The 22,382-nt window shown below is 48.0% G+C and overlaps 1 protein-coding gene across 2 annotated transcripts in view; it reads left to right on the top strand.

The window, feature by feature from the left end:
- The window catches only part of GRID1 (glutamate ionotropic receptor delta type subunit 1), a 714,118-nt gene that overhangs the window by 159,299 nt on the left and 532,437 nt on the right, over positions 1-22,382 (top strand). For both annotated transcript variants that reach the window (XM_054580465.1, XM_054580464.1), the window contains exon 3: positions 4,154-4,438. In XM_054580465.1, coding sequence (XP_054436440.1) covers positions 4,154-4,438 — 285 coding nt within the window. The remainder of the gene's footprint in view (positions 1-4,153; positions 4,439-22,382) is intronic.

The following is a 22,382-nucleotide window of genomic DNA, read 5'->3' as shown; positions in this document are numbered from 1 at the left end:
CACAATAGCCCTGTGAAGTGAGTGCCATTGTCTTTACTGGACAGAAAAGATACAGAGTGCCGGCCCCTCACCCAAGGTCCCACGTGGTATCCTTGGCAGGGCCCAGCTTCAGACACAGTCCGTGGACCCCACACTGGTGTTTAATATCTCTCTTCACAACCATGGTGTGAGTTGTGTAACGTCCTGTCCTGGGAATGAGCATGCAACCTTGATTAAGTTAATAGCTGATTTGGCTTTGATCTGATGTATTTTGATCTTATTATTTTTATGTTAGGAGCCTCTAAATAACCATCATTTCAACAGTGCCCCAATTAGCAGGCCATTCACAGCGGATTGGAAATTGACTTGCATCGGGCCTCTCCATTAGTCCCTGGGAGAGGCTTCCAGCCCTAATTACCCACCCTGATCGCTGAGGCCGGAGGCTTGAGGAGCTTGCATGCAGCTGCAGGTGGCTTTAGGAGGATGAGTCGGTGGTGCCCACCGCCGAGGGGAGGGCTGTCAGCTGCAGGGGTGAGGTCACCCTCTGTTGTAACTACTGTTTCTTGGGATCCTGGGCATGATTTGGGTGGGGACATTGATGGGGAGGTAGGGGTGCTCAGGGAGAGGAGCAGGAAACTGACATCTGTTTAGCATCTTTCTTGTGCCTAGCATGGGGTTGGCACTTGTGGTCTGCATTAAGTTACTGCTCTCATTGCTCTGCTGGGTAGAGACTTTTATCCTCATTTAATAGAAACCAGAGGCTCAGAAAGGAGACATGCCACAGCCACATGGCTGCTGACCAGAGCAACCCAGGCTGGAACCATGAGATCCCAGAGCTAGTTCTGCTGTCCCTGTGAACCCAGGCACGGCCAGGGAGCTGGTGTCTTTGGCTACCAGCGGGGCTGGGGCAGGATGGCCAGTTACATACTTGTCTGTTCCCTGAGCATGTTCCTTCTGCCTGGCCCTGTTTCATCATACTACAATGCACCCTTATCACACTGCTCTCTCCATCTCTGCTGTCTAAATCTTTCTCTTCTTTTGAGGCCCAGATGAAAACCCCACATGAGTTTGCCCTCCTCTGGGTCCCAGGGATTTTCCTCTCTCCTTTCCTGCAGGCTGAATTGTGGGGTCTGTCTCTTTGGTAGATCAAAGAGGGACCCCTGGTCATTCTTCTCTTTGTCCTCCCCCGACCAGTGCTTAGTGCAGGGGTTTGCAAATAGGGGTGTGCTAAGTGTGTGTATGAACTAGGCAGGAAGTAAGGAACAGTCCATGAGAGGAGTAAGGTGCATGCTTAGAGGGGAAAACTGAGGCTCAGAAAAGTTCAGTGACTTTAGAACACAGTGTATTGGAGTGGGGCCAGGGTTTGCCATCAGAAGTCAGGTGATGATCTGAGAGGAAGCTGGGCAGGGTGGGCAACAGATAGCTGGGACCCAATGATGGCCACAGTGAGGGCATTTTCACTGGTGCCCTGGGCTGGAACCAGGGCTGGAGTTCCTGCATAACTTTATGCCCCAGTGATGTGTAGTTTATTTTGTAAGTTTACATTTTTTAAAGTTTAAGTGCAATACATTGTTGTTGAAGAGAGTATATACAAGAGAGGAAAGAGCAATCCTTTCATCCAGCATCTTAGCTTTGAGTGCTTTCTCTTGCCTTTTTTGTGGGTGTGCTTTTTACCTGATTTTCAACCTGGTGAGTGTACAGTTCCGTGTCCTGGTTTTGTCACTTAGCCATATCTCAGAAGTGTTTTCAGATTGGATGGCATCTCAGTCCAGCACTGTCCCTTATCAGCTGTGTGGACTTAGAACTTTGATATTTGGAAAAGGGATGCAGTGACACTTACTCTATATAGATGTTGTGAGCATAATGTGAATTCATGTGTATAAAGTACTCGACAGAATATTTGACACAGAGAAAATTCTCCCAAAAGGGCCCCTCCTCTTACATAGCTTCATACTTATCCATTATTTTCCTTTGCTAAAGGAATTATCTGTTCAAGACATGAAATTTTAGCAAAATACAGAAAAGAAGGAAAACCACTTCTAGGTCTCTTTTAAAATGTGGCCACTTTTTACACTTTGCAGGATTTCCTTCTGGCCTTTTTTTCACTCATGATGTTTATTTACCTGGTATTATAAAATACATACACTTGTGTATTACTTTCACATAACTTTTATGACGAGAGCTTTCCCACGTTATTGTAGTGTCTTCGTGAACAGTTTTAAAGACTGCATATGTTTTCAGCAAATGGAGCACTTTCATATCATTCACCTATTTGTATCTTTTAGATTGTTAGCAATTTTTCAAGAGTATGGATAAGTGTCCTTTGAGTGTTTTTGGATCTGAAGCCATTTACGTAGTTTGATAGGTGCCCAAAGTGGAATTATTGGCCAGAAGGCACAAAACCATCCAGGCTTATGGTATTTTTGCATCAGCCTTCATTGACTGCAGTGTGCTGAACATGGTGTGTGTCTGGGGAAGGATGGTGAGAACGGGATGACTCTTGTCCCCTGGAGCTTGTGGTCATGTAGGAGACAAAGAGTAGTGAAGTGTCTGCTGCAGAGGGAGTGCTGGATAAGGGGCCCCTTGCCAGTCTGGGGATGTAGACTTTGTCTTGAAACCAAAGTAAGTGTGAGGTTTGACAGGCAACAGAAAACATGGCAGGTTCTAGGGGCCAGGGCAGGGGCATGTGAGCAGTGTGAGGCCACACGTCTTTGGGGGTCCTGAAGGACTAATCTAAGGGGTTTGACTCTATCCCCAAGGCTCTTTGGGAGCCACTACAATTGGATTTCTGTATGGGAAGAACTCTGCTGTGTAAAGCCTGGATGAGGCTGCATGATTCCCAAGAGAGACTTTAGAGAGTCTCTTTAACCATCCCTCCCCTTGCCTCATGCGTGGAGGCCAAAGGGTCAGCAGGCAGAACTGTGGGCCTTTGAATTACTGTCCTGAGTGTGCAATGTGAATGTCCTCACATGGGGAGCAGCTATTTGATAGCATGGAGGTAGTCTTCCCCTTCCTGCACATCCCAGCTTCCCATCGCCTTGTTCTTTGGGGGCGCCTCCCCTGCTCTTGGGCTCCTTCACCCAGCCTCGCCTGAGGCATTACATAAAACCAAGGCCCCTCCACCAAAAGAACTGCATTGTCAAAGTTGTTCAAAAGCCGGCCGTCTGCAGCAGATGGCCTGCTGACATTCACAGGCTCTGTTTTGAAACTGCAGCTGCTTTCCCACATTTTTGCCATCACATAAAACATTATTAATAAATGTTGCTTCAGAACTAGTGCAGGGGGGTCCAGTATGGCGAGGTGTATCTTCCTGTTAATTGGTCTGATGTCCCCAAAAGGTGTAGGTGTGTGGCTATAAGAGGCGCCCCTTGTGGTCACTGGATGACTTCAAAAGGCCAGTGCATCTGCCCCGGAAAGGGCTGCAAGTGCTGCCTTGTGTCTATCCTCTGAGTTGCGGTAACTGCCCTCAATAGGGAGCATCTTTCTTTGTTATTTTCAAGTGGCTTTTGAATACTTCTGGGCTTCTGGAACTAACTGCTTCATCAGGTTTAACCTAGTATTTTTATGATATGAATAAACTGGACTTGGCCAGAAGACAGAGGATTCTGTCTCTCTCTTTTTACCAACCACCTGGTTCTCTGGGGTAAGTGTCTCCCTGATTTTCTGATGTAGTTAACTCCCTTTAGTCCCAATCAGGTCACTTCAGCCCACAATTGAAGAGCACACCATATTTTCCTGATCTGGGCTTGGATTTGGGGAAACGCAGATCAAAAAGATGAGTTCTCGACTCTTAAGGAGCTCACAGCTCAAGTAGGAAACAGGATGGCTAACTTAGTAATGCTGATGAGTGTCTCAGGCAGACATGGGCTGGATCCCTATTCTGCTACCCCTCCCTTGAGTAGCCAAGGGCAAATAATTTTGCCTCTCCTGGCCTTTGTTTTCTTATCTATTGAATGGGCACAAGGACATCATGCTGGCAAGATCACTGAGGGCATCAGTGAGACTGTGTATCTGAGAGCCACTGGCCTGGCCTGGCCAAGGGTCTTTGTCCTTAGAGGGAGGCAGAATGTCTTGGGGCCCAGGCGTGAGCTGCTGGGCATGGGCTATGTGGATCACAGCCAGTGCAGCATAACCCCCATGCTGACCCCTTCCTGTCTCTCCCCTCTCTTTTCAGCCTGTGACCTCATGACCCAGGGGATTTTGGCTTTGGTCACATCCACTGGCTGTGCATCTGCCAATGCTCTGCAGTCCCTCACAGATGCGATGCACATCCCGCACCTCTTTGTCCAGCGCAACCCAGGGGGGTCACCACGCACTGCCTGCCACCTGAACCCCAGTCCTGATGGTGAGGCCTACACGCTGGCCTCGAGACCGCCTGTACGCCTCAACGACGTCATGCTCAGGCTGGTGACAGAACTGCACTGGCAGAAGTTTGTGATGTTCTACGACAGTGAGTATGGTGAGTTGAGGGGGGCCGGGGATGCTCTGGGGCTCTGATGGAGGCACACAGCTGGGTGCTGGGTGACCTGAGTGCCAGGCCATCGTGCATGGCAGCTGAGTGCTTTGCAGCAGGTGTAGAAGGTGGTGGTGGTCTGAGCTGAGTGGGTCTCAGGTGGTAGGGCCCAACCTGTAGCTCAGTGAGTTGGGGAAGAGCTGTGAAAACAGATCCATAGACAGGCACTAAAGTTGCCTAGCAACGCCACCTTATCATGACAGCTGAAATTTGAATCATCTTAGAGTTTTCAATAAAATATTAATAAACTGCTGGCAGGGATCTGAAGAATGCACACAGGCAGTGTGGGAAGCCAGTGAGCATGGGTCCTCTCGGAAGCCTCCTCTCTGAAGACTGCCTGTCACACCGGATGGTTGCCTGGCCTTCCCAGCTCCTTCCTCTCTCCAGCCTGATCTGCTCTTAGTTGTAGGGTCTCAGGCCAGTGTCAGGGGGAGGGATATCCAGAGTGTCATAGAGCAAAGCTGGGGTATAATGAGTCTGGGGACACAGGGGAAGGCCTGGACATGGATTCTTTGAATACCTGCCATAGGAAGAAAAGTATAATTTGCTTGTTAGAAACCCAGAAAAATAGGCTTTGGAGAAATAGCTTTAGGTTTTCTTATGGCTGCTCTGTAAAAACAGACCAGTCCTAGTTCTAAGATGGTTTCCACGTTATGTGTTTTTCTTTTTGTTAAACTTTATTTTAAGATAGAGATTCACCTGCTATCATGAGAAATAATGCAGAGGGATCCCATGTGGCCTTCAGCCAGGTTCCACAATAGCAACATTGTGCATAACTGTCATACAATATCATAAGCAGGATTTGACATTGACACTATCCATAGACCTTTTTCATATTCCCCAGTTTATATGCATTTGGGTATGTATATTCGTTTTTGGGCAATTTTATCATGTGTAGATTAATGGGGCCCCACAGTCAGGATGCAGAGTAGTTTCCTCACAAAGGATCCCCCTGCTACCTTTTTATAGCCATGGTCACCCACATCATGTGTCTTTGAAGGGTATGGTGGACTGGTGAGGGTTGGCAGCCCCATAGCTGCGGACAGGATGGAATGAGTGCATCCTTGAAAGTCCTACTTTGTCTCTTGGTGAAATAATTCCTTTGCCAAGAATGTAACTAAGGAGAGAAACCAGCATATGTTTGCATTTGCCTAAATACTCTCCTACTTTAGGACTGGAGTGTTTTCCTCAGTTCTTGAGCAAATATGCTGTTTGGAGACTTCTAGGAGGAATTGAAGGAGCAGTTACTGTACTGAAATAAACATGAGGTGGTGATGGGGACAGGGCAGCCTGAGACTCTGAGCACTGGAACTGGACTCTGTCCAGGACCTGGCCTCTCCCTCCCCTTGCCTTTTAGTTTCTGGCCCTGGGAGGAATTGGAGACAATGTCACAGCCCTGAGTAGCCCACAGGGCATCTCTCAGGGAACTAGCCTTCCTCTGAGAACCGTTTGTGTTGGTGGCTCATCCCCAGTGTTGGGTCTGCTCTGAAGCTGGCCTGTGGGATAGCTGTGGCTGTGGCCGTGGCTGGAGGATTCTGGGGCCCAGTCTATGGGCCCTCCCCACCTCACTTCTCCTGGCACCTTTGCTCCCCTTCTGCTCTGACCTACAGAAACTCTTCAAGCCTTGGTTCACCCTAAGGCTTCGAGGTGTAGGAATCTTAACCACAGGAAGCAGGGATCAACTCTCCAGTCTGCCTACCCTGTCTGGGCTCCTGTAATTCTTGCAGACTGAGTGACACCTGCTCAGATCTGTGTTTTCTTCTTATTATGCCCTTAACCCCCACTCAGCTCAAGAGAAGTCCTCAAGGAATGGTGCCGTGAGCTCTGCCTTCCAAACTTCCTCCCTTTCCTGTGCAGCTGGCTCCTTTGTTACATGCTCTCATAGATACATGTCTCCTTCTCGTGGCCTGCTCTCAGCCAATCCCAACATACTCCCGAGGGCTGATCTTTGATGAACACTGCACTCCCACTCCAGGCTGTTAGCTCCAGAAGAGGGAACTATGTACTCTTCACTTCTGTGTGCTTGTTACTTGGCATGGGGCCCGGCACAGAGGAAGCCCTGAGAAATTGTCCTTGTGTGAATGAACCAACTTATATATGAGGACGTGGAGTTTTCAAAAAACTTTAGCTCAAGACAAAGTAGAAATGGGAAATACAAGGGCACTGAATAGTCTGACAAGGGCACTGAATGGTCTGACCTCTGAGATAGGGAAGTGGGTTAGTTAACAGATGTTTCATTCTGCAGACACTCTCTCCTACTCTTCTCCTTTCCTCTCTCACCCAGAAGCTCCAGTCAAACCAAAAAGTGTGTGTGTTCCTCTCTTCAAACACCTACACTGTTGAAGTAAGTTTTCAACCAGACTGGCTTTTATCAGTAATTCCATAAAGATGCAGGGTGACCAATAGCCTTCCTCTGGTGGACCACTGCAGGCAGTTGGCTCAGACTTGAATGCTATGTTGGGAAGAATTCTGAGGCTGTATGTGGGCAGTAATGGAAAGTGCTGTGATTGCTCTGTGAGGCCTCCATGGAGCAGGGGAGGGACCAGCGACAGTCTTCCAGGCTTGCTGATTCTGATCTAGAAGGTGGATGGCACAAACCTGTTATAAATTTGAACGTCACTGTCCAGGGTGCTGACCCTTTTGGCTTTAGACTTTTTGGAGGCCAGAGCTCTTTCATTGGATTCTGTGCAGAACCTCCTGTCTTTTCCTGCCATGGTCATCGGTCCCACTGACTTGACAATGTTGGAGGCCACGGTTTTGCCTCAAGACATTCTCTATAAAACTTTAACCACCCAATTCTCGCTGCTTGTCCTGACTCTGGTCCTCATGCACAGCCCAGCCTGTGGCATGTTTTCCATCATGCCTTGTGCTAGGTGAGCCCAGGAGATGGAAGCCCACATGCTCTTTTATGCAGCACATTCAGCCCCAATAGTGCAGAGTGTGGGTGCTCCCTTGGCATGGCTGGCATTGGCCTTTCTGAGGGCTTTGGGTGGACCCACATGCCAGCAATGTAAATCCAATGTAAATCGGTTTTGTAAATGTAAATCAGCAATGTAAATGGGGCCTACAGAACTCCTTACGCTACCACGGTAGCACTAGCTTCAGATATGCCCAATTAAAGTCAGGTTGACTGTAAAGGCTGTATTATTCTTTCCAAAGTCAAACAGAAGTGGTTTGGGGATCTAGCAACTTTTTTGAATGCCGATCTGCAAGTGTCTTTACATATATTATTTCATGTAAGCCACTTGATGACTCCCTTGGGTGGACTAATTGCTGCATTTTACAGACGAGGAACACAGGTCTCAGAGAGGTTCTTTTTGACTGTAATGCTTCTGCACTTAGTCAAGGCACCATCCTATTTCTGTAATCTGGGGCTTGCTAAATTCCAGCTTCCCTCTCCTGTTTCAGTCAGGCAGAGTTGATGCCAAGAATGGGGTGTTGGTTTGGAATTGATTTGGCATGCCCTAGGCTGGTGAGGTTGGTCAGTTTAGTGACTGTAATAAGTAAGGTCCCAACCTTGCTGGACGAGGCTTGATTCTTCTCACTTGCCTTGCAGCCTTCCTTTAAACCCAGGAACGTCCTGCCCTGGCTGTAGCCACAGGACTGGCCATTTGAGTAAGGAGTCAAGGGTCAGAGAAGCAAAAACATTGGGTCCTGAGACAGACCTTGGCAAAGGAGTGAAAGGGGTTTGTATGTATGTGGTTTACAAAATGCAAGACGTGCCATTTGGTAAAATTTCCTCGAAAATACATGTATGCTCATTATGACAACAAAAGGAAAAATAAAAGAGAAACTGACATTTGGGAGAGAAAATCTGTAACATTAAAATACCAAAAGTTTGGATTGAACAGAACAGAGAACTTTCTGACTTGCCACTTCAAATTCTGGGATATTCATTTGTGTGTTGGTGGGGGCTGTGCTAGGAGCTGCAGCCACAGTCTCTCCCTAGTGAATACGTTTGGATGAGTGGTGGAGTTGTCATGGGATTTTAGAAAATCATTGACTCACTCATTCAACAAATATTCACTGAGTTCCTACCATGTACATTTTAATTATTTTGCTGCACACTCATTTTAGATGAAGAAAAAAATGAGTGGAGTAATTTGGCTAAAATTGCACAGGGCTGGACTGTGCAGTCAGGACCCCAAGGTCCTTTCCTGCTAGCAGGTCCACCTCTGCCTCTGGGCCAGCTGGCAGGCGTGGGGTCAGCTGGCTCCTAGAATTCCAGAGAGAAAAAAGCTCACTGCCATTATCTGTTTGTGCTAGTTTTAAAATTATTTTAAAAACTTAAAGGCTGCATGTGTTTACAGTGTATATGTTAAGTTAAAAGAAAGACAATAAAATGAAATATCATGGGCCCATACCAGTTTAAAAAATGCAAAGGGGCCCTACCCTGGGGACAACTCCCATCCTGATTATGTGTTCACCAGTTCCGTGCTTTTCTTGATAGTTTGTCATATAAAGAAATACAAAAATACAGCCCTGGCCAGGTGGTTTGGTTGGTTGGAGCATCATTCCAGACACTAAAGGGTTCTGGGTTCGATTCCTAGCTGGGGAATGAACAGGAGGCAACAGATTTTTTTCTTTCTCTCCTCTTTCCTCTCTCTCTAAAATTAATAAAACATATTCTCGGGTGAGGATAAAAAAAGAGATACCAAAATACATATTGCTTAGGTTGACCTGTTTGTGAAACTTAAATACATGGACTCTTCTGTATGCTTTTGCGATTGTTTTTTTCACTCATTATTAGGATTTTGAGATCCACTTATGTAATGAGGTGGGTATATTCAATCATTTTGATTGCTGCATAGCACCATGTGACTTATTATCTATTTTATTGTTATGGGCATGTGGGTTGTTTCCAGATATTTGCTATTACAAATAGTGTCAATAAGAACATTTTTGTATTTGTCTTTGGTGTTCCTGTGCAAGAGCTTTTTGAGGGTCTCTCCTGAGGAGAAGAGTTGCTGGACTTTGGATCTAAGCATGTTTGACTTCATTAGTCATTCCACATTGTTTTCCATTCCTACTTATTTATACTGCCATCTGCAACGTATGAGAGTTCTCGAGGCTCCCAACCTCACCAACACCTGGTAGTGTTTTAATTTTAAGATTTTCATGTGAAAATGATGTATTAGTATGATTTTAATATACATTTTCCTGATAACAGATGGGTTGAACATCTTTTCATGTGTTTATGGGCTATTTTTGTTTTCTGTTTTATGAAATGCCTATATATCTTTTTAAAATTTTTTACCCATTTTTAAAATTGAGCCTTTTCTAAGTTAGATATTGCAAATATCTTCTTTCAGTTAGCTGTCTTAACACACAAAAGTTCTTTATTGCTTCCTTGTCAGATTTATTCATCTTTTATATGCTTAGCTTTTTCTTGTATATTTAAGTTCTTCCCCACCCAAATGTCATAAAGATATTTTCCTACACTGAGGACAGATGTTGCCCTCTGGTTGGATGTCCATAGTTAAGTCCCCATGTAGGGTGCACCTGGCTCCTGGTGCTAGGGCACTTCTCTCTGCAGCTGTGGCCCAACATTCCTCCCTATTATAGCCTCAGGTCCAGTCTTTTTCTTGGTGGTGATTGCACAGCTTGTGGCAACATGATTAGGGAGAGCTTCCTGCAGATGGTGACATGTAAGTAGGGCCTAGAAGACTATTAGGAGAGAGGCAAGCAAAGGGCTCTGGGAGGGATGAGCATGGGAAGAATATTCAGACAGAGGGAGGAGTATGCTGGAAGGCTGGGTGGGCAGTAATGGGAAGAGGGAAAACCATATGGTTGCAATGTGGGTAGTGGCCAAGGGTGAGGCTGGAGCTATAGCCAGGCAGGCCTTAGAGCCCTCACTGATGAGCTCAGGATTGCTGGATATATGTGGGAGCCATCCCATGCTACCGCAGATAATGCCTCTAGACCCTGTTCTTCACGACATTCCAGAGACCTGAGGGCAGACATAGAGTCTGGAGGTCTTCATCTCCAGAAGGCTGGTCCTTCTACTGCCTGTCCAGACTCACTGCCTGCATATGAAAGGGAGGAAATTAACACATGTAGAGGATCTATGAATTGGCTGAGGACAAACTCCAGGTCCAGAATCCAAGCTAGAGGCAGGGTCTGAATGCCCCAGATGACCCAGGTGACTTTGGGGACTCAGGAGGCTCGGGTGTCAGTGAGTGATGGCTCATGTCTCTGTAGTCTTCATCCCATGCTGGTCACTGTGCAAGTGCTTCAGCTGCACCAGCTCACATCATCCTCACAGAAACCCTTCCAGGTGTGTTGGTATGATCCCTGTCTTAGAGATGAGGAAACCGGGGCTCATGGAAGTGAAGGGACTTGCTCTAGGTCATGTGGTTGGAGGGGTGGGGCTGGCCAGGTCTGATTCCCAGTCAGTGTAGCAAAGGTGTACTCACTTCAGTTGTGGGGAGCAAACACCACAGCTAGACTTTTTAATGCACAAGGTTTTATTGTAGTATTGTTGGTAACAGCAGAAATTGCCATATATCCATCTTTAGCAAATTAGTTAAGTATGTTATATATATTTAATGGAAAACTGTAGTTCTTTATGTACTAAAAGGCAATTGTTCCAACACATGGTACTACTAGCTGACAATTGTGGTGCAAGAAGGGTGGGGTGATGTTGCTCTTTGCAAAAGCAAGCTTATAGGTGTGTGTATTTGAGCACACACACAGTGTAAGAAAATGCTGTGTTTGGGAGGGAGACACAATGACTTAGGACAGGGATGGGAGATATATTTTTGTCACTGCATTTTTTATAACTCTTGAGTTTTGTATGAAGTACAAAAAGTAATACTATAAAAGGCTGCATCCCCTCCCTCCTACTTACTGCCTATGGTGACTTCTCTGAGCTTCAGCTTCCTTTGCTAAGGAACAAGGATGGGGATTTCTGGATCACAAGAGTGAAGCAAGAAGCAGAATGCCTGGCACATGGCAAGTGGTCTGATAACAAACCAAGTGTGGGAACCAGGAGTGGTAACATTATTTCCATAGAGGGCTGGATGTGGTCACAGGACCCATGAGAGTCTTAGTAAAGAAGGTTTGGTTGTTTTCCTGTCCACCCTGGTCAGGGGCATGGACTCAGGGGCAGTCTGTGTGGGTTGAATCTGGCTTTGTTTCTCTAGCTTTGTGATGTTGGGCAAGCCACTTGGCCTTTTTGTGCAACAGTCTCCTCACTTGTAAAATGGGGATAAGGTCATCATCCCTGCCCACTGTGGTCTTCATGTGGATTAAATGAGTTAATACATGCCAAGGGCTTTGCCAGTCCTGGAACATGCTAAGTGCCCAGTAAGACTCTGTACTTAGGAACTGTGCCCTGTGGCAGCTCATTGCTGCCCATTCTTTCTTGGCCTCCGAGCTGGTGCATCTCTGCTGTGGCTTGTACTGTGGTCCACACCACATAGACTGTCTAGGGATATGAGGTCTCGCCTGATGCAGGCGTGGAGAAAGGACAGGCAGGTGAGACCGCCCTGCCCCATCACATGCCCCATTGTGCAGCTGGCCCTGAGGGTGTGTTCTTGGTTCCTGTGGAAACAGAGCTTGGGGTCCGCACTCTCTCCTGCAGGGGACACTCCTGGCCTCCCTGAAGTCTTTCTGCAAGGCCACGGGTGGCTCTGGTGAGCCATTGCACCTTCCCAGCTGGACACCCTGACTGGTTCTCACAGCAAGTAGTCGTCAGCTGTTGGACCTCACTCCTGAGCTTTCTGGAGGCGAAACTCCCCTGAAAAAAGAGAATTATTAGGACAAATGCTATTTAATCAATGTCCCATACCAACAACATCTAGTTTCTGGCCCTTGGCAAGGCAGGCCAGATGACTAGACCTCCTTGGTGAGTGATCTTATTAATAACACATCGTATAATTATGACATTAGTTTAAATTGAAGTAATAAATACTTTTTCAGGAACAAATGAGTAAGTGAGTTTAATTGCTAAGAAACCTACTAAGAAGTTTGACAATAACTTTACAGGGATGAGTGTTTTGGGTTTTGTTCTTCAATTTAATTACAAAGCAAATGTACTTGGAGCATGTTAATTGTAGTGTTTGCTAGAAGATTAGAGTTTGTTAACTCTGAAGTTCCCTCACCCCCACCCCACATCAGATTCCAGAGCCTGTCTACGGATATGAGGTCTTGCCTGATGCAGGCGTGGAGAAAGGACAGGCAGGTGAGACCACCCTGCCCCATCACATGCCCCATTGTGCAGCTGGCCCTGAGGGGGTTGGAGTGGCTGCAGCAAGAACTTGGCCAGACCTTCTGTGCTCTCCTACACCCATGCCACACCGCACTGTTCCCTTGGAGGGCCCCAAGACATCGCCCTCCTCTGATGTTGAGTCCCCTGGTCTCCTTGGCTCCTGGACACAAGATGAAACAGCTTTTATTGTTAAGCACCAGAATTTCAGTAAGGACACTAACAAGATGTGGCCCCATCTGGGAGGACCATTGACTCAAATGGAATCCTTTCCCTCTCCTAGTGAGGTGAAATATTATGTGCTCTTCATGGACTCAGTGAAACTATCTCCTATCCTCCTTTCAGGGAGAGCAATGGCTCTTTCCTAATGGGATCTAGCAATGTCAGGAGAGTGCCTTCATTCTTTATCGAGGCATAATTGTCATTCGATAAAATTCGCTTGTTAGACTTGCACTGTTTGAGGAGTTTAGACAAATGTACATACCAGCATAACCATCACTGCAATTGAGGTACAGAACATTGCCACATATAGAAATGTCTTTCTTTTGAAGAGAAAAAATTGTTGGTCACTTGTCCCTGGCCCCACTCACTTCAGCACTGGTCAGGTGGCTATAAGCTCTGTGCCTGGAGTCCATGTGTGGTATCTCTGTAGCTACTCCTCTGCTTCTACGAGGATTCCCAGGGACCTGACGTGTGAGTGTGGCTGGACAGGAGACAGGGAGCCGTACAGGGATTTGTGGAAGGCAGGGAGGGGTGGGCAAAGCCTGGGAAGCCCTTTGACGGAAGCCATCTCCAGCCAGGAGGAGTGTTTTGACCGTCTGCTCGCTAGCCAGGGGTGGCTACTCAGCCCTTGCCAAGTGATGTCTGGCCCCTCCTCTGGAGGTGGCATTGGGTGGTTAGGAGGACAAGTGTCTGTGTCAAAAAGAACTACATTCCCTGTTCCACTGCCTTCTGCACCCTAGGTGAGCCATGGGTGCTTCAGAGACTTGGTTTTTCTGATCTCTAAGATGGGTATCACAGCATCTCCTCCTAGGCAGCTGGCAGAGCCAGGCTAAGCATGTGCTCAGAATGCAGTAGCAAGGTGAGAGCCTTACACTTTAGAAGTTTTCCTTTGCTGCTTGAGAAGGGATCTCACCCAATGCCACCTAGCTCTGCAGAAGTCTTTTTGAAGGCCTGGGAAGTAGGTTTGTCTTGCCAGTTGTTCAGCATGACTTGACTGGGCAGGGCCTGTGAGGGGAAGGCCTGTGGGTCTTGCTTGTTTGTGTCCAGACAGCATCTCTGAACAAGCTTTAAGAACACTTTTCCCCTTGGTAGTCTCAGGAGACAGGAAGGCTCTGGGGGGACCCTAAGATGTCTCCCTGTGAAGTGTCCTGTGGGAACCTTAGATGTTAATCCAAAGGACCACTGTGGCCACTAGAACTTTCCAGCCTGCACTATAGTAACACCACTGTCCTTGCAGGGGCCTCTGTACCTTACCCACTGTCACCTCTCCTTCTCCAGCTGCTCCCTTCCAGCTCCTTACTGCTCTGTGAACATGCCAGATGCAGTTGGGCCTCAGAGCCCTCTGCATCTGGCTGTTTCCTCCGTCTGGGATGCTTACCACAGGTGTCTGCAGGCTGCTTATTTGCCTTCAGGGCTTTGCTTCAATTCCATTCACCCAGTGAGGCCTCCCCTCACCAACTTGTTTAAAAATGAACTCGTCTTCTCTTCCAGCCATACTATTTTTTTCATTGGATTTATTACCATTTATTTTTTTCATGTTTGTCTTCTCTCAGCTAGAATGTTGAGTTCCATGTAGGCAGGGATTTTGTCTGTTTTGTTGAATGATGCTGCATACCCAGCATTTAGAACAGCTCCTGGAACATAGTAGGTACTCAGGAAATATTTGATGATTGAGTGAATGAATCTATACTTTGGGGCATTTCATTGTCCATTTATTATTCCGGGAAGCATTTGTTTCTTTATTTCAGGTTTCTAATTACAACAGTAAAGCATGCTGACTATGGAGTACAAAGGTGTTTGAAGGCAAAGCTCTGCCCTCCGCTCCTCCCAGTGAACCAATGTGCTCGGCCCACTGGGTTTCCGTCTATACTTTCCTCCTTGGCAGGTGTGGTGAAAGTGCTTGTATATACAGGGCCTGGGCCTGATGAGAGTTCAGGCAGGCCTAGTCCTTGAGGAAGTTTAGTTTCACTGGAGAAATGAACACAAACTACATGTTTATATCACAGTGTGGTGGCAATAGTGGCTGCCAGGGTTTTGTGGATGAGCCTGTTGGAGGATTTGGGTTCCATTTTGCCTCAGCCTTTTCCTAACTTATCTCTGGGCACACTGACAGTTCTTTCTCCTCCTTAGTTTTCTCTTTTTATATTGTGGATATAAAAATGCCTACCTCAGGGGGTTCTTGGTGACTGAAATGAAATTCAGTGATGGATCTGAGAGCAACTGAGCTTCCTGTGGTCCCAGACCATTTCTAATTTTTCTTTCTCCTCAGTACCCAGGACAAAGCACAGCTGGCCTCTGACTGAACTGAGTGCTGGATAAAACTGCCCTGAGAGTCTTGAAGCCGAAAGCCCCACTCCGCCCCTGGAGGTGGTGGGTCTTGACTTATATCTGGGAGCAAGGGGAGCTTTGTCAGGCAGAGGAGGGAGGAAGGAAATTCCAGTAAGGGGACGGCTGTGTGTAGAACATCAGGGTGTGAAATAGCATGGCATGTATGGCTTGTATGGCCTGTACACAAGGGAGAAGGGCTGGGAGGACTGCAACTTCCTCCAAGAGCTGGGAAGTGAATGGGAGGTAACAGTGGGATGGGTGGGTGAGGCTTAGTCACCAAGTCTTGGGGGCATTGGAGTAGCCGATTTGTCCAGGCTCATGGTAAGGTTTTCCCTGGTCTGATGTGAGGCATGTGCTGTGACATCAGTCTTGTCCTCTTGCAGGAACACTCCAGTCTAGTGGGAAACTCAGGAGCAGAAGCCTGGCCTCCTTGCTTGTATCACTGGAGGTATGAAGGGTTGAAATTGCTTGTATGTGGTGTGGCTACTTCTCCACTGTAACAAACCCAGTGGTTTGGATTTTGGAGGCAGTTGCCCACCCCGTGTTTACCAGGAGAGGCTCTGAGAGTGGTAGCAAGGCCACTTAGAACCAGAAGATGGGGGTCATGCTTGACATGACCATTGTTCCTATGGGCAGCATTATGTCTACTCTCCAGACCCCTGTTTACCTAACTCCTTGACCAAAGTTCCCTCTCACGCCACTGGATGTGTGCCTGTGAGGGCTTGCCTGCCACCACCCCGCCACGCCTCCAATCCTCCACAGTTTTTTGATTTTGGGTTTAATTGTTTTGGGTTGCAGTTCTGCCTGTTTGCTTGTTTATTTCCTGCACACATTTAGAGAGGGCTTGTGGAGGCTTATAATGATGCTTAGAGAGATGGTGAGGTTAAGTCAGAAAATCACGACAGGGCCCCAGTGGCCCCAGTGGCCCCACTGGCTGGGAGGGTGACAAGGATGCTGCGATCATACTTCCCTGGCAGCCCCAGTGAAAAGGGAGGAAGCCGTGGCTCACAGCAGCAGTCCCCAACTTTTTTGGCACCAGGGACTGGTTTCGTGGAAGACAGTTTTTCCACGGACTGGATGGGTCGGGGTGGAGAAGGGGTCAGGGAGGAGGGGCAGGAGGCAGAGCTCAGGTGGTAATACCCGCGAATCTTCATTCGCTAACCTGCCCCTCACCTCCGGCTGTGTGGCCTGGTTCCTAACAGGCCATGGATCGGTATCGGTCCATGGCTTGGAGGTTGGGGACCCCTGGATTATAGGGGCCTCTTGGTCCTTGGGAAGGAATAGCAGGCAGCTTGATCCTCAGGGGGCCCAGGCTTCTCCAGCTCTGAAAAGGGACCTGATATACACAGGGAGACAGAAGACAATGGGCACTAACTCCTGCTCAACTTTAAAGCAGATGTAGAGGTGGTTATGTTTGGCCACTTCTCAGTTGAGTATTGGTTACTGACTGTGGAGTGTGGCCCTCTGACCACCTCACCCATCCTGGGGTAGAGCTTGCCATTCCTGGAGGAGAGCAGGGTTAGAATGGCACTGTGGAGCTTCCTTGAAAGAGATGATGGAAGCCTTGCATTCCTGTTCTGGTGTTTCTTCTTGCCCACTGAGTGAGGCCTTTGGCCCATTGAGCTCCAGGTACTATGTGAGGTCCTGGAGAACCTCAGGTGAGTATGGCAGATGTGGTCTTTGCATCTTTGGCCCCAGCTGTAACTGCCATAAGTGGGGACAAGGGTCATGATGAAGGCTGTGCTGAGGGCCCAGGAGCTTTGGCAGGGAGCTGGGCCTGCCTGGCAGAGCCTGGGAAGGCCTTTTGGAGTTGAGTTGAGCCCTGATGGAGTGAGGAAGGCTGAGCAGAGAGGAGGCAGCGGAGAGAGGAAGCAGGGCTGTTCCAGGAGCTGGAGGAAATGATGCCTGGCTGGGGTGTGGCATTTGGGATCAGGGACTGAGACATGGGGCATCCGACCCAGCTGGTGGACATGCTGCGCATTCTAGGGAATGGGGAAACATGGGAGGGTAGAACACTTTGCCTTTTTTACCTGTGAGTTTTTTTAAGATTATTTTTTACTGTGTAAAGTATGAAATGAAAATGTTCTTGTTTTAAAAAATGTAAATAACAGACATTTATGGTGAAAACTGTAAGTGCCTTCGAGGCCGGCTTGTCTCCCTCCCTGTCACTGGCCTTTCTTTAGAGGTGAGTAAAGGCCATTTTTGGCCACGTCATATGTATGAGCACACATCCACCTTCATGTACATGGTGCTTCTCAAAAGCAGGAGGAGGATCATGCTGTATGCATAATTTGTGCCATGCTTTTCACTGGAGATGCTTTGGACCTTTCATCCCACTTGGTCCAACATTGTTCTCCTTACCTGCTGCACCACATTGCACAGGGGGGATTGTGAGCTTTAGTCATCCATTTTCTCATTTAGGTGTTTTCTAGTTTGCCATTATAAGCAGTGCCATAATGCACACCCTTGAATGTATAGCTTTGTGCATGTGTCTAAGTATTTCTATGTGGTATATTGCTAGAAGGTGGAGTTGTTGAGTTGTAGGGGACTCTGTGTTTTCCAGTTAGGAAGTTAGAAAGATAGTGGTGAGGTGGTAGGTACCAAAATAAGGCAGGCAGGAAGAAATGGGTTTGGAGGTGAACAGACTCTTTTCTGGTCCCTGTTTTTCCTGTGGCTTGGAGGAAGAGAAATTCTCGGATATCCCTGTTGCTAAAAAGAGTGTGATTAGGGACGAAATCCAAAATAAAAGAACCAGATGAAATGGAGCAGGGGTTCCCTTAGGGTGAGCAGCAGCTTTTGTGAGAAGTGATGTGAGAACTGAGTCAGCTGCAGTTGGGTGGGAGAGGGCAGTAGGAGGTAGGTGGCAAGGAAGGAGATGGCCCCCGTGATGTGTCCTGTTCTGAAGAGACCACATCTCTGGTGGGATTGAGCCACACTGACATGAGTGCAGCGACGAGGGACCCCAGGGTCTCGGAAGGAGTAGCTGATGGGCCAGGGTTGGGAGAAGGGCTGATGTGAGCTGATGGGTCCTGCTTGCTCCGAGTGGCCCCAGCACCAGGCCCTGAACTAAGGGGAAGGCAGTATAGGAAATCAGGACCTTTCCAATTGTCAGAGCTGTTTGAGCTACAAGAGGCTGCTTCCATCATTCAGGGAGCCTCTGGGGGCATTGTGGCAGAAAGGGTTCTTGTCCCTACTCCTCCTCAGGTACAGAGGAAGTATTTTGGGTGACAGGTCATTATTGACCAAAGGTCCACACTTAAGATCTTGGCGTGGCCTCCCCAGGCCTGGAGGCTGACTAAGGGCCATTTGGTTCAGCTTTGTTTATCATAAACAGAGTGATGTACCCACATTGCTTCTCCAGAAATGGGGGCAGGGGGATAAAGTACTCACTGTGTAATTACCCTGTGCCAGGCACCTTCGCAGCCCTTATCTCAGTCTTCAGAGCTACCAGCTGGTCCAGAAATCTGAGGCTGGGACAGCTGCAGGTGGCAATTTCAGTCTCAAACCCTCCTTCTCTTGACTGTTTCCTCACTGCTCTGGGTGACAGATGAGTGTGTTTGGGACAGGTGCCCCTGGTGTGAGGAGGGAGGCAGGGGGTTGGGGATAGGGGGTGTCCTGAGGGACCTCAAGTCAGGAGATTCTGTAGTGTAATGAGGCCCTGGGGCTGTTCCGCCACCTCTTCATGCCCTCCTTGTGCCTCATGCTCTGGGCCCTCCTAACACACACTCTGGTCCCTCATAGGCACTATTCACAGAGGGACAGCACAGAGCTCAGCCTTTGGGTCAGAACTCAGAGGCTGCACCCTTGTTGTTTGGTCTGTAAGGATTTTGTAGCTGGTGACTCTTACAGCTCTGTCGCGTTGCCACAAATGGTGTCAGCTGTTGGTCCTTGTGACATGTACTGGAGTCTGCCTGTGTGCTGGGACCTTCTCACTTTGCTTTTCGCTTTTTATTGTGGGAAAATATATACAATATGAAAGTTATGATTTTAACCATTTGTAAATGTACAGTTCAGTGGCATTAAGTACACTCTCACTGTTGTGCAGCCGTCACCATCATCCACCCACGGAACTCTGTACTTGTTGCAAAACTGAAGCTCTGCACCCATCAAACATTAACTCTACTTCTCCCAGCCCCTAGTAACCACCATTCTACATTCTGTCTCTGTAAATTTGACTACTCCAGGCACCTCATATTAATGGGGTCACACAGGATTTGTCCTTTTGTGACTAGCTTATTGGATGACACAGAGTCTCTAAGTTTCATCTGTGTTGTAGCTGAATAATATTCCAGTGTGAGTGTACCACATTTTATTAGTTTGTTCATCTGTCAGTGGACATTTGTGTTGTTTTCACCTTTTGTCCACTTTGCCTTCTGAGGGTATTTGGAAAAATATCTGTGTATGGGAACCTGTGTGTGTGTGTGTGTGTGTGCGCGCAGTATGGATTTGTGTGTCATGTGCATTTGTATACCTGTACATCTTTTGGAAGACATCCATTCATTCTTCCCTTTGCCACCAAAGTCACCTTCCTTAAACTCAGTGTCCTGCTTAGAGCCCGACAGTGGTGACCTGTCTCCTCAGCGACTGAGTTCAGATCCCTTGAGGTAGCCCATGGGGCCTTCATGGTCAGCCACTTGCCCTCTCTGACCTCTTCAGTCATCACCCCAGACTCCCTGTATGCTGGCTACATAGGATGTACCAGTCATTCAGAGGAAGGGACTTAATGTGGGGAACTACTGATATGTGTCGGCAGAGGTGAAACGTGAAGTGGAAGCAACCCAGGCCAACAGCTGTAGTAGGAAGGCATACCTGGGGCTGAAGGGGCCAATGGAAGAGAAGGTCCTGGAGTCAGGACCACCCAGTGGGAGCTGGGAGCATGGAGGCACTGAGCTAATGCTAATGCTCATTGTATGAAATGGGCTAGTTGTCACGGAGGCTTGCACACGTGCACACACACACACACCCCTTCAGGTGCCTGTGGTAATTAAAGTCAGAGGCGCAGATGAATGTAGTTTTTGGCCAGCTATGATTCTTGCCAACCGTCACCAAGAAAGATCAATAAATTTGCCTCCTTCTAAGTCGCACAGGTTTCAGTGGATGGCCTAGGGCAGCTCAAGGTGAAATTCTTCCTGAGGACTGTTTGGGGAGGGGAAATCAGAGTGAGAGTCAGGTGCAGTGCTGACCTGCAGGATGGGGATGTGTGTCAGGGACACCTTGGGGCCTGGGGAGAGGGCCTGGGGGAGAAGAGCTCCTTCCTCCCAAGGGGTCCACCTTGGACCTCTCTCTAGAGTTGGTGGCTGACACTGTAGTCAGAAGCCTGGCACAAAGCCAGGCCATGCCATGGGGCACTACCCCAGCCTCTCTCCAACACTGCAGACGGCACAGGCACTGGCACAGTGAGATTTCTTGGGCCCCCACATCGGTTGTGGGGACAGGGGCAGTGAGGGGAGGAGCATGTGTGGTACGCTGGAGCCTTTGTGCACAGGCTCACCAGAGCCACTGGGCCGCTTCTTCCCTTTTCCATGTTCAGTGACAGCACTTTGGTGGATAGAAATCAGTTATAGTGGGGTGCTTACACCATGGAAATCAGCAAGTCTGTGCACCAGAGCCTCTTTTTCTGGAGAGCCACATGTCCCACTCTCAGAGTTTTTGTATGCCTGGGGGTGGGGGGCAAGGTGGTGACACAGAAGATAGTTAAGGGTGAGTTTATGCTGAAGGAAAGGTGGGTGGCATGGGGCTGAGGCACAGGGAGGCTTCCGGCGGCCCACTGGCCCTGAAGGGCTGGGAGTTTCGGTTGGAGGGGGGCTCTAGGAGGGGAGCAGCCTGAACGTAGAAAAGCATCAAAGTTTTGAGACTGGGAATCATGGGAATTAAAGTCAGATGAGTTTGCAGGCAAAAATGAAGAGCCTGGAAAGCCAACTTAGAAGTTTGGACTTTACCCTGTAGGGCAGTGGTGCTTAGACTTACAATTCTGGAGACATTTTTGGTTGTCATAACAGGAATGGGGAGGAGTGCTAGTGGCATCTAGTAGAGGCCAGGGATGCTGCCGTACATCTAGGACCCCTCTGCCCAAGACAGCCCCTGAAAACAAAGAACTTTCTGACCCCAAATGACAGTAGTGTTAGTATTAGGAAACCCTGCTATTGGAATTGATGCAGATTCATGGTCAGGAATGTATAAAGTTGTATTTGGTTCAGTGAAGAAGTGTGTGTGTGCGCATGCATGTGCATGCACACACATGTGTGACAAGGGATGGAAGCATAATGGTTGGGGTGGTACAAGGGGAGGCAGGCATCAGATGCACCCTGAAGATCCCAGTACAGTGAAAGTCAGTGACTCATTGATCCCAAAGAATAGAGTAAGAGAATTGAGAGGGAAGTGGCATAACTTTGGGTTATGGATTTTCAGGGTAACAGAATGTTACAGAAATGACCCTATGTATACCCCTTTCTTTTCAGAGGAGGGCAGTGGAGCCTCAAAAAGTGCCAGCAGGTGCATGTGGAGTTTGAGACAGCAGGAAATCAGAGGAAGGTGTTTTTGGACAGTGAAATGGGTGCTTCAGAAATAAGGCCACTCTGCTGCTGCTTGAGCAGGTTTCAGGAGAGTCCTGGGCCTGGCAGATTGGCTTTGCTCATGGCTTCCATGCCCCAGATGACTATTTCCTTTGTGCTCCTTGTGGTTAGAATCTTAGAAGGACAGGTTAAACTTCTGTCTGATAATTTTTTAGCTGGAGCACTCTGACCCTCAGTTTTCTCATCTATCAAATGGAGATACACTAGTATCTATTGCATAGCATTATCAGACCATTAAATGAGATTGTTGGTGTGCCAGGCAGGGGTAGCAATGAGTGGGGTGTTGTGATTATTAATTTTTTAATCCTCACCTGAGGATATGTTTCACTGATTTTAGAGAGAGAGGAAAGGCGCAGGGGGTGGGGGGAGGGGGGTAGAGAGAGAGAGAGAGAGAGAGAATGAAACATAGATTGGTTGCTATTTGTATGTGCCCTGACTAAGGATGCAACCTAGGTATGTGCTCTGATGGGAACTTGAACCCACAAACTTTTTGGTATACAGGATGATGCTCCAGTCAACTCAAGTCATCTGGCCAGGGCTGATTATTAATTTTTTAACA

The sequence above is a fragment of the Pteronotus mesoamericanus genome, unplaced genomic scaffold (assembly GCF_021234165.1).
Source record: "Pteronotus mesoamericanus isolate MK-2021 breed Mesoamerican mustached bat unplaced genomic scaffold, CSHL_Meso_final contig_59, whole genome shotgun sequence".
In the NCBI taxonomy this organism is placed as follows: Eukaryota; Metazoa; Chordata; class Mammalia; order Chiroptera; family Mormoopidae; genus Pteronotus; species Pteronotus mesoamericanus.
Note: the sequence above shows the minus strand (reverse complement) of the source record. Positions and strands in the feature narration are given on the sequence as shown.